At 36.0% G+C, this 12,986-nt stretch overlaps 1 protein-coding gene across 2 annotated transcripts in view; it reads left to right on the top strand.

Annotated features, from left to right (window-relative positions):
* Window positions 1-227: 227 nt before the first annotated feature.
* Window positions 228-12,986, top strand: part of tnksa (tankyrase, TRF1-interacting ankyrin-related ADP-ribose polymerase a) — a 171,755-nt gene continuing 158,996 nt past the window's right edge. For both annotated transcript variants that reach the window (XM_039750375.1, XM_039750376.1), the window contains exon 1: window positions 228-716. In XM_039750375.1, coding sequence (XP_039606309.1) covers window positions 269-716 — 448 coding nt within the window. In that variant the 5' untranslated portion in view covers window positions 228-268. The remainder of the gene's footprint in view (window positions 717-12,986) is intronic.

The following is a 12,986-nucleotide window of genomic DNA, read 5'->3' on the forward strand; positions in this document are numbered from 1 at the left end:
AAGAATTCAAATTGGAATTAAATTCGAAAAAAGAAACAAATATTTTTAATTTTAAATAAATGGTAGTTAAACACTCGGGCCTCATCACGCACAACAGATCAATAAATGTAAAAACGCTCCTCCGGGGCACGCAGCCAGGCAGGCGCAGGCAGCGCTCTCAGCACGCACCCTCATTTTTATTTCTTAGCGGCGGAAGTGCGCACTGCCAGCTTCCCGGAAGTGAGCGCAGAGCCTGTTTTTGTTGCCAGAGGGATTCACTGTTGTGAAAATGGCGACGTCTCGTCGCTCGTCTCAGCAACAGAGCCTGGCGTCCCCTCCTCGAAATACGGCGCTTTCGCCGTCTCCACCCGGTTCTCCTTCTGCGCCCGTAGGTGCTGCCGCAGCTCTCTCTACAGCCGCGGCCGCGGAGCAGACAGGCAACAGCGGTGGCACCGCAGAGCTGGAGAGTGGGGGGGACGGGGATTGCAGCCCGGCCTCCTCCGATCACTCCGCTCCAGCCCTCGGCAGTAGTGGCAGTAGCACCAGCATAACCAGCGGTGGCGTTCTCAGTCCCGACTCGACCTCCGGGAGCTCTGGCACTGGCGGAACGTTCAGGGAACTTTTCGAGGCTTGCCGCAACGGAGATGTTTCCAGGGTCAAAAGGCTTGTGGACTCTGGTAACGTGAATGCCAAGGACATGGCTGGCAGGAAATCTACCCCGTTGCACTTTGCTGCAGGTCAGTTGTGTGATTTTTTTTTTGCGCGTGCAACTTTTCAATACCATTATCAAGCAAGCTTGTGTAATGATTATAGAAATTGTAGTATACTCTTTCAACTTCCATAAACTGTCACGTTTAACATTTTAGTGGATTGACTGATCAGCACTCTTCTAGAAAAGCGATCAATCTGCAAAATACGCAGCATGCTAGTGTTGACAGGATGCATTGCGAGTGTAACGTAGGACGTCACGACAGTACGATCGAAGATGATCGTTTGCATTTACTGGAGCGTGCAGCATTCAAGTGGCCTCTCCCTATTAAGTTCCCAGCGCCAAGAAATAGAATGATAGAGAAATTCAAAAACCTTCTACCGATCAAGCTCGTCCTACTTTTTGAGGGTAAAGTTGTCTCAGAATCTCATGAGTCTTTTGTGACAAGGTCCTTTTGGTTGACACTACTAGTTAATTATCTCTTATGTCTATGAATAGTTGTTTCAATGTTTGCATGGAAAGCATTGGATTATCCCTGTTTAGTTTATCAAGGTTCTTAACCTTTGTTCCTCCAAGTTATTTCAGTGTACCACGTGGATCTGAGGCAGGGTTGCCAGGTACTGTACTTCAGTTAAAATCCCCCACGTTCTCAAAAAACCAAAACAAAATCTTAAGTGTTGTTTAGTAATATATAGGCAGTTTGAAACACTAACCAGTTGTACAGAAAGGTCTTACAACTTGTACAAGTAAATTATGCAGCCAAGCTACTTGATTAAGGCTACAGTTGTACTAAAATGTTTTAAATCACTCTGATTGGAAAAAAAAATCATCTTTCATGTGCATGTATGCTGTATGTTTTTGTACAACATGGAGGATATTCACAAATAATGGTCACCTTTTGTTATCCAAAATGGGTTAAAATGTCACTTGGTAAACAATGATGCTAAAGAAAAAAATCAGTGAATGAATTCTTAAATAATATTAAAGTTTAACTTAAGTCATATAAATCTTTCTTGGGACACAGGTTAGGTTCATTGGTATTGATAAATTGACCCCTGATATGTGTATGTGGTGTGTGTTCACCCTGTGGTGGGCTGGTGCCCTATCCGGTGATTATTCCTGTCTTGCCCCCAATGCTTGCTGGATAGGCTCCAGGTAAGGGGTAAGGAAAATGGATGGATGTATGAAATGAAACAGCAATGTCCTTTATACCACACTGTGAATTTTGGGCTGTTTTTTAAAATTGCATTTTCCTTCGTAGTGTGGTGATTGACACAACAGGATGATTTTGAGCAAAACTGTCTAATAGCTCCTTGGACTTGGGCTTAAATCCATTTTAATGTTCTCACAACATCTTTATGGGTTTCTTACTTTCATCAAAATGATTTTGTTTAAAGGGAGACTGTACATTGGCCTGGTGTAAAGACATGCTTTTGTATGTTGGTTGACAAACTAGCAACCAGTCCAGAGTTGGTTCCTTGTTTTTGCCTAATGGTACCAAGATGGGTTCTTGCTACCTGTAAAGCTGTAATTGAATAGGAGTTTTTAGGAAATGTGTTGCTCAACATACAGTTATCTTTTTGGAAATATCTATTTTTCAGTCTGTACAATGCAAATATAGATGCAGTATGCTGTTATGTTTAGTCTAATGTATTTGTTTTCATGGATTTTATTTACTTTTTTATATGCACTAACTTGTTTTCGAATGGCTAAACTTAGTTGCAGTTTTTAATTTTTTTCCTGCTTCTTTTATTTAAAATGCATTAGGGGCATTTTACCATATTAAAAAGTTAGCATTTTCCTAAATCAAGCACATGGCTGAATTTTTATAAATTCCAGATTATACTGTTTGAACTGTATATGGATATTTTCATCTTTTTCCTTGGCCCATTTAAATCACAATAAGACCCCAGGAAGCTCAAGACTACCTTGGCACCACTGGGAGAAAAGCACAGCCCAACCCTGAAAATGGTGCTGATCTAGTTAAGACCATAGCTTCAACTTAACTTGAAATATTGCAGACTTTTGAAAAATCAGACTAGCTTATGTTGCAAATTTATACTCTTAAACTTTTACAAAATGTTTAGTGGTACATTTTTGTATTGATATGAATCACATTAATTTTATGTACAATTAATACTTAAACTTTATATGTGAATAGTTTGTATAATTCTTTTTTAGAGAGCTATTGCTTCATTTGAAGCTACAGCAGTTGATTCAAAAGGAAGAATAATGTTTTGTTTTTCTCCCTTGGGGACACGCATGCTTTTGGAAGATTGCTGATGGAAGCCAACTTTTCTTTCCCTCTGCTGTGAAACCTCTGTCCATGAGAAAAGTCTAGCTCAAAAAAGGAAAAAAAAAACACACAAAAACAGCTTGTGCTGTGAATACTCAAAAATGCATCCTCTCGAGGGAACATTCCTTAATTTTTACTTGTAGAAAACTTGGTCACCAGTATCGGGGGATTTAACTCTCCTTACTTCAGCATTTGCCTGTTGAAAGATATGGTTTCATATAAAATCCAAAACTCTTTGAACAGTGTCTTTGTCACATTTACATTTTGTTTTTAGTGCATTTATTGGGATACCCCAGTTATGGTTCTACCTTAGAGCTAAGATTTAGTATTTTTTATGTTGTATTTCTTGGAAATACTTTCACATTTTTTTATCAAGAGTCAATCATTTAACAGTTTTTCTCACAATAGTTCTTTTTAAAAATTGCATTATCCAAAGCAATACCAGTTTTTGGGATATTTATCGTTACTCTACATCTAAAAAGTGTAGCTAAATACCCCAAACTTGTCAACTATAGTGGAAGTTTGAAGATCTCACCCTAATTTCATATACACAAAGAACAAGACTACAGTAATTTGGTGTAAACTAAATTAATAAACCTACAGTACCAGTTAAATATTTATTTTTATTATTTCATGCATTTTAGGAAAATAGTTGAGACATCAAAACTATGAAACAACACCCAAGGAATTATAAAGTAAAAAAAATGTTAAAATAAAACTATCTTGCTTTAGATTGTTCCAAGCGACCACGCTTTGCCTTGATGATAGCTTTTTGCATTGTTGCTATTCTCTTACTCTTTAACACTAGAATCCCTAAAGCCTACAAAAAAAGTCTTAACACCAGGCCACCTTAAATTCCTTCGCGCCTCTCCATCAGCATCTTTGTTTTGCAAATGTGTCAATCAGCACAGGCAGCAAGCAGCCTGCTATCCCATCCCCTACCGACACAGCTGAAGTTCTCTCAGCTCAAGTCTGTTTATCTTGGTTTGAGGTGCCTGGAGTTGTATAGGGTAAATAATATTTTGTTATTTGATATACATATCATGTGTGTTCCATGTCTACAGTGATCTGGATAAATGTAGGATGCGAGGCAAGAAATGTTGAACACATAACTAAAACAGAAACTTTTTCCATGTAATAAAAATTAATAAAATGTTGTTGTGAAATGTATAATGTGTGAAGACTGAAATTCAAATACCAAATACTTTCACAGAAGTTTTAACACAACAAGTGCACTTTTATTCAAAAATATAACCAATAAAAAAAAAAGAAATTATTCAATTTACATGTTGCTGTCAATATGTAAAAACTGAAGTCCATTTATAAATTGCATGGGTGGGTTAGAGGTAAGAATGGCTACCCTAAATCAAGAGGTTGCAGGTTTCAGCCTGGGTCTTTCCCATACTTTCTGTTTTGAATAGTTAGCTGGTATTATTTATTACTATAATATAATAAAAACATACTTTTATTTGAGTCTGTAACACCTTTTATTAGTATAGATAGATAAAGATTTGTTACACCTTTTGTGAAAGTGTTTATTTGATATTTGGACTTCAGTCTTCACATATACACTTCACGTCTGCATTTTGTCATTATTTTAACATGATAAAAAATTCTGTTTTAGTTATTTGTTCAACATTTTTTGCCTCACATTTCCTGTCAACCTACATTTACGCAGATCATTGTAGACACGGAGCACACATGAAATGTATGTATTCCAAATAACGATATATTATTTTGCAAACACAAATGCAAACTCGATGGGATGGCACATTGCTGGAGAACAGAAGGAGTAGGCATTCTGTTTAAAGTGTATAAATGTTTTATAGCTACAGTCTCTGGAAATAGAACAGAATTAGAGTATAAATAATCACTTAATTATGCATAATTTTTCATAAAAGTCCATGGGTGGTTCCCATTTTTGCACTCAGTATTGTTGGAGTATGCTCTAAAGGGCATTACCCTAAAATTGTTTTTAAGTTGGTTAAGGTAAGAAATGTGTGTGTGGATATACAGTATTGAAGAGTAAAGTAGTAATGACAAAATACTTAAATTGCTTTTTGCCTGAAAAGTTCCCATATATGCATTTAGTTTTCTGGAAAGCGAGAGTGTATACCGTATATACTCATAGATAAGTCGGCACTTGATTTTACAGTATAATTTCTGGTATTTTATAATGTTGGTCATATAAGTTGAATGCGGAAAACCTCATGCTGTTGGTACAAGGGTTTATGATATGCTAACGCCCACCTGAGAGAGTAACCACAGCAAAAAAAATTTTGCTTGGTATACGACCTTCAGTACTCCAGTTGCTAGCATTCAGTGAACAACCCGCGCGCTACTCTTGTTTACCTCTCTCAAGACAAAGCCACAACTGCCCACAAGCATCAGTACGCCAGTTGCTAGCATTCAGTGAACAACCCGCGTGCCACCCTTGTTTACCTCTCTTGAGACAAAGACATGACTACCCACGAGCATCAGTACGCGCTATAACTCTCTGTGAATTTTCACTTGATTTTGTGTTTTTTCACGTAAATTTGAATTGATTGTTGAAAAGTATGAAGGTGGCATGCGTATCCGGGACTTGGCTACTGCATACCGTTTGCCGTGAACGATGGTATCTACGATTGTGAAAAACAAAGATGTTATTAAAAAAGTAAAGTGAGGTTAAATTTTCATTTATTTCATCTAATTGCTTTTGTATTTATGTATTTTAGTATTAAGCAGTGTTTAAATTCTTTTATACAACCCCATCAATTTATAATATGCCAATAACAATAGGATTTATTTCATGGAATGGATTAATCATTTTCCCTTTATTTCTTATGAGAAAAATTAGTTTGGTATACGTCCTGTTTGGTTTATGTCAAAGGATCTGTATTGGATTAAGGACGTATACTGAGGTACCACTGTAATTGATATTGACAATTAAACACTGCTTAAATGTAAATATACATGTACTTATTGGTTTTAATCATTTTAAATCATTAATTGCACTACAGCTTTTTTGCTGTTAAAATATAAATTTACTATATGCAGGTATGTTTTTTTTTCTTCAGTCTATCAGTTGGATATTAGTAGTTCGTGAGATTTAAATATGGATTACCATTTTAATTATGTAGTACTTGTTACTTACCAAAATGTATACTGTATGACACACAGCAGCAAATAATAAACATGGCACAAATCTTTAATAAAAAGCTCCCAGTGTACCAATAGTTTGTAATTGTTCATCAAGAAGATACAAGACTAACATGTTTAACAGGATTATGAGTAAAATATGCATTTTGATATTAAGAAAACAGCCTATTGTTTAGTAGGTAGCAATTTCAAATTCATCTTTATCTCTTATTTTTCCAGTTAAAGCTATGAGTTGCCTAATTTAAAAAAGCTCACTGTCAAAGCTGTGTCTGTTTTAATTTAAAGGACGAAATAAAAAGGTCTCAATTAATTACCGTAGATCCCGTTACATAAGCCGAGAATTTAATCCTAGATTTTTGGCTTGGAGTTTGGGGGTCGGTTTATACAACGAGTATCGTTTCAGATTCACGATTTCCAGCGCAATGCCGGTTTTGCCAATGAATACGGAAGTAAATAAAGACGAAACCACAGAACCATCTTTCAGATGAAGAAGTAACTTTGCATGCCGGTACTTTAAATTAAATAAAGAATTTATTCAAAAAAGTGTTTTAGTTGTTGATTTTATTAATAAAAATTATAATAAATTATCGGGAAGTTTAAAATAAATTTTTTTGTTTTGATTTACGATCAACATCTTGCGTTATGAAACGGATGCGGTCACGTGTATCCACTTGCGCGATTGTAAACAAACAACCAAGAGTGTTAGTCGGAGCACAGATACATGTGTTTGTGGATGTAATTTCGGTCATTGCAGTGATTTACCTATATATATAATTCATTAAGACCATGCAGGCAAGACACATAATTGCTAAAGGAAGGAAGAGAAGGTAAAGAAAGAAAGCGATCACAATCGAAACGAAGATGGACATTGTGTGGAAATATCTCCTCCTCCTCCCTTCCTGCAGCCCAAAGATGTCAAATTAAATGGTGAGTACAGTATGAAATTGTTTCTAGAATCGAATGCCTCTTTTTGTCACTATACACATCTACAATGAGATTAAAAGCAGCTCCTTCAGTGCAGAAAAAAGTTCTGTATAGGGCTTGTATGGTTGTTTTTTTAGCCTTAGCATAACGCCGGATCTGCGGCCCGCTTCTGCTTTCTTTCCCTCCTCCGTCTGTGTCGTCTCCTAGACCCGACAACAATCCATGGAGAAGCCCGCTGGTCTCGCTATGTTGTCTGGGATGTTGTGCGTGTGATGAAAAACACTCGAAACAGATGTCTGGCTCTGGACACTGATGTCTATAAGATTCTGACGGGTGTAGCGGATGTTCGCTGAACCGATCGTGCACAAACAAGAAAAAAAAAGTACAAAAACAACAAAAAAAGTGCACTGAAAAGGAGAGCCCTGAGCCGCTGCGACCATACGCGCCGCCATGCTCCTAGCTTAATCGAAGTAGGCTAGGCACTTTTTATAACTTTTTGGTTAGTACATTAGAAAAATTATTGGTGTTTTGGTAAATTATGTACATTATACAACCCTTTTTTATTATGAAAAGGTTAAGTAAGTGTTGCAGTGGGAGGTTCGGAACGCATTCTGGGTTAGCCTTTGCGAACGAATTAAGTTCGTAAGTCAAGGGTCCACTGTATTGCGTATTTAAGTTAATCAGATTTATAAGGAGTCTCCGGAAATCCACCCGCCAATGTACCGTATTTGCGTATATAGTTTCAACACAAAGGTTTCATTTTAACAAACTTCTCCGCAATCACTTCCTGGTTTCTATCAAAAATGCCGGCAGTCTCAAATTCTTGCAGATAAACATTATAAATATACCCGAAGAGACACTTTTAAGGAAATTTAGAAAATTTTGCTTGGAGAAGGGGGTCGGCTTAAATACCGGTCATCGGCAAATACATGTAATTTAGTAGGTAGAGAAGGGGTTCGGCTAATATACCGGATCGGCCTGTATTCCGGGATCTACGGTAAAGTAGCTTTTCTTGCCATATGTCTAACTGTAAAGGACAACCTCTTTCATAACTTTTTCTCAGTTTATTGTTCCACTTTCTTTAACATAATAGAATCATCTCTTCCTCTCGTGTAAAACAAGCCTTGACTTTGCTGGTCAAAAAAAAAAGCTCAACTACCATAATACCCTGCATAAAGGATCATTACAACTAAATTACCAAAAAGCTTAGAAATGCAGGGGCTGAAAGTAGATTTATTATTATTTATTATTTATTTAGACTTTATTAATCCCAAGGGGAAATTTACATACTCCAGCAGCAGCATACTGATAAAGAACAATATTAAATTAAATAGTGATAACAATGAAGGTATAACAGATGGACAATAATTTTGTATAATATTAACGTTTACCCCCACGGGTGGAATTGAAGTTTTGCATAGTGTGGGGGAGGAGCAATCTCCTCAGTCTGTCAGTGGAGCAGGACAGTGACCGCAGTCTGTCGCTGAAGCTGCTCCTCTGTCTGGAGATGATCCTGTATAGTGGATGCCACGGATGTCAAACTGTCCAGCTCTGTGTCTACAATAGAGCCTGCCTTCCTCGCCAGTTTGTCCTGGCGTGAGGCATCTGTCGTCATTATGCTGCCACCCCAGCACACCACCACGTAGAAGAGGGTGCTCGCCACAACTGTCTGATAGAACATCTGAAGCATAAAGCATAAAAAAAATATTATTTTTTGTTGATTGGCCATTTTGCCGATCATTGATCAAGTCATTTTTAGTGAAAATTGGCTAATGTAAATCGGCAGACGATCGATCGGAGCAATCCTAGATACTAGTCCTGTTGATATTTTTCCCCATTAGTCCCAAGCAACTAACTAACCCACATGCTTTTATCAGCTTGTTGGTGTGAGATTTCATGCAGACATGTATACTAGTGTTGGATCAATACTAAAATTTTGACTTCTGTACCAGTACCAGCTTTGTCACCTCAGTACTTGTACAAAAACAGTGCCCAGTGGGTTTGTTAGTCTAACCTACACACATGCTTGCACATATACATATCTTAGTGATCAGAATGGGTGTCCCCTTCAGAGTTTACAGCATATTATTACGCAGATACTGATTTCCCGAGCAGAGAGGTGAGGGACATTGATCTTCCTTGGTGATTCCAGCACAAGTGTGTACATCTATTGGAACAAAGTTCCGATTGCTGTGATAAACGACAAATCATGTTGTGCCTGTGAAAAACAATTTAATTCCACTGCAAAAATAAAAATTTGGTATTTTGGTGCTTTTTCAGTATCATTATAAAGTGTAATACTACTGTATACAAATGAACATGTGCCATGTTTGGTGGTTTTGTAAACCTCTTCAAGTATGTAACTCTTTCAGATTTCTGTGTTGTTTGCAAACCTTCCTTCTGGATATTTTAAACCGTTAATATTTATAATAATTTTAAACAGGAACCAGATATACATTTTGTGCTTGACACAGTTTTGCCACCATCAGGCTCCTGCAATTATAGCTTCTTTAATCCACATATATACGTGACCTAAAAGGCTTAACTTTTACCCCAGGCAAGTGGTCTTGTCAATATGTGTGGGAATGCTAGTGCTAATAAACACGTTAAAAAATAATGGGGACACATTTCATTAAATTAGAGCTTGACTACAGAGGCCAAGTGACACATTCTCATGTTCTGGAATTTACTCTTAACAATCTGAAATTGATTTAAATTATTTGCTTGGAAGTTATTTCACAAGTGGATTTAAGCTATTAATTGTCTCAATACTATGTAAAAATTCTGAATGAGCAATAAAAGTGGTTTTATAGTGGCTAAAGGCCAGCTCTACTACCATTCAGTTATAGTTTAGTCACTCTGTTATATTTATACTTGTGCATTATCTACTAGTTTTATCCCATATTCCAAAAGCATGTCTGTTAGTTTTACTGCTGCCTCTAAATTTTCCTTTGTATGAGTGAGTGTTGGGTTTTTATGCATTAGGGCTGTTCGATTCAATGTCTCTATTGTTTGCTATTTCTTGCACTAATCTCGGCATTGTATTCCTTCAGACAGGCAATACAGCATTGCAGTATCTTCCAGATCTGTGTTTGCCTTTCACTTCCAGGAGCAGGCTTCTCCTTCTTCTTAAATGTAATACATCACAATGCATTTTGAGACAGACTTTTCTAAACCATTGTTCAGTTCTTGAATCTACTGTCGTAGTAATAAAAAGATTTTAAGCAATGCTCTGAACCTTGAAAGTCACCCTTTAATCTGAGATTCCTGATTTACTGCTGTTTTATGCTAGAACTATTTAGCATCCATTGCAGCAAGTCAAAACTGGTTTCCCTTTGCCATTAAAGACATTGGAAGATAATAACTCATATTTCTGATTTTTATAATATCTTTACAAGGCTCATTTTGAAAGTGCTTTAAAAGATCCTTTTTAGTTTTGGCAGAGCTCTTTTTAGTTACCTCAGCCAGCCAGCAGTTTACTTCTTTGTTGATTTGAAGCAATAACCAAAGCAATGAGGTGTAACAAAAAAAATTCGGGTCACCTGTATTACATTTTTGCTTCATCTGTTTAGTTTACCCCATAGGTAATTCCTTGTCCAATTGCTCTCGCCTAGGAGAGATTGACCAATTGTCAATTTTAAATTTCATTTAAAAAAATCTTGAAATGGAAATAACTATAGCATTCTTATTTTTTATTTTATTAATTTGTTGTGCATTTTATTAACATAGTAGTTCCCCAATAAGCAAGTAATTTTACAAATTTCTTTTGTAAGATTATTGGGGTGAAGATGCCTGCTAAGTGAATAGTGGTAGTAAAAAATTAAAACTAAGTAAGTAAATCTGTTTTACTTATAAACCAAGTAAAGACTTTAAGTGTCTTAATATATATAAAACTGAAAGAGACAGGGGAAATTACATCTCCTGGCCTCTGGTATCAAAAAGGCAAAGGAGGCGGAAATAAATAAATAATAACTGTTTAGTATATCTTATAAATCATGTGTTTTTTTCGTCACAGTTCCTTTTGTACTTTTTGAGTAGAATGAAGCAATGTGCCTGGGTCTGCTTTCTCTTTGACTAAGTTACTTTGTACTTGCAGTGAAACATTTTTATGAAGAACTGTGTTTTCAGGTGTCACATTTGTTTGAAAACTGCAGTTTATATATGTCTCTTTTAAGGAACAATGCAAGGCACAAGTGCTTTATTCTTTACACCATAAGCACAATATTGCTAAAATATGAAAAAGCACATATAGCACAGCTGTTCACTTAGCACACAGAGTGTCTTGCACATCATTTGAATATATTTTTAATATAATTTTCAAACCCAAATATTTGTTTAATTTGACAGCACTTTGGTGGATTAGCATGTAGTTAAGGGGTAGCCTTATGTCCAGTGCTGCCAAGCTCTTGGTGACTCCATAATGGAAACAGTTGATGGAAAAATGGATTGATAAGAAATACATTATTAATACAATACAGAGGTTTAAACATTCATTGTAGCACTAAGATAAACCCTTTTTATTTAGCAAAGAGATCATTATGGAAGATTCCAAAAACAATGAGCTATTTTATGTGATTAATCATTTTCATCTTACAGTGTCTGGCTAATTTGTCAAAAGCACATAATAAATTAATATTGAAGCTCATGATCCCTTCTCTTGATAGTAAAAGTTAGATTTACTTCTGGTCTTTTCCATTTTACAGGCATTCTGGTAAAGACTGTTTTTCATTTATGTTTGCGGATCTATACATAACCAAATAATGTGTTATTTTAATCAATAGTATTTAAAGCAGCTGAATATTAGTATTAATTTGACTTGATGAAGTACTTTGCTCCATGTACCTAAATTCTGTGTTACTTTTTTTCCCAGACATTTTAAACATGAAGGATATTGCAATTTAATTTTCACAATGACAATATCAAAAAGTTTTTTTTACTAAACAGCTTTGTGGTAATAGAATATTAATGATGAGTTTGTAATAGACTGTTTAGTACTATTTCAAATATTGAGGGTAAATGGGTATTTTGAATTGCTGGTAAGTACAATCACATGCACATAAATTCTGAATCAAATATATTGTATACTTTTTTGTTGTTGTGCTCCTGGCATGTTCTGCCCAGTAAAGTGCAGTTCTAATTTGAACACTTTTTATGAGAGAGCACACCCAGCAGTCACCCGAGTTTTCTTTTGGTTGAGCTTGTATAAATGTAGTGCAGCTATAGTATAACTACTGTCAAGTCTGTGGTTTTACATATCACAAAATAACTGTCATCTAGACCTTATCAGTCCAGTGATAAACCGTACATAAGAGTTTACAGTATAGAGAAGCCTTGTGTGAAAAGGTGATTGCATCAATTTATCTTGATTAATTCAGTGATCCCTCGATCGGAAAGGTGAAAATCTGCAAAGTAAAAACCATATGTTTATATGGTTATTTTTATATATTTTAAGCCCTTATAAACTCTCCCACACTCTTATAAACATTTCCTGCACAGTTATACAGCATAAACCCTTTGTATTCACTTAGATATTAAGTAAGATTCGTTGAAATTATGTATGTAAAGACACTGTTTATATACAGTAAAACCTAAATATTATTTTAAAGATATCGAGTGTCTCTGATATCACATTTGTTACAGCCATTACAATAGACAGGCCACCAGCAATAAATACGTACAATTCAAGAAAAATTGTATACAGTAAAATGTGTGTACAGTGACACTAAACGTATGTACATGTACTAAGTACTGTACATAGAAAATTAATTATGGTTACTCACCAACAATGACATGACGACTTGTCCGATAACAATGAGTTTAATTTTACTGCACAACAAAGGAGAGCGTTACAGCTCTTCTAAAGGAGCCTCTTCAGGCGACTGTATAGCACCGCCGTTGTTCTTCTTCCGGCAGTCTTCAATCCAAATCCCTAAAGCA

The sequence above is a fragment of the Polypterus senegalus genome, chromosome 4, assembly GCF_016835505.1.
Source record: "Polypterus senegalus isolate Bchr_013 chromosome 4, ASM1683550v1, whole genome shotgun sequence".
NCBI classification, from domain to species: domain Eukaryota; kingdom Metazoa; phylum Chordata; class Cladistia; order Polypteriformes; family Polypteridae; genus Polypterus; species Polypterus senegalus.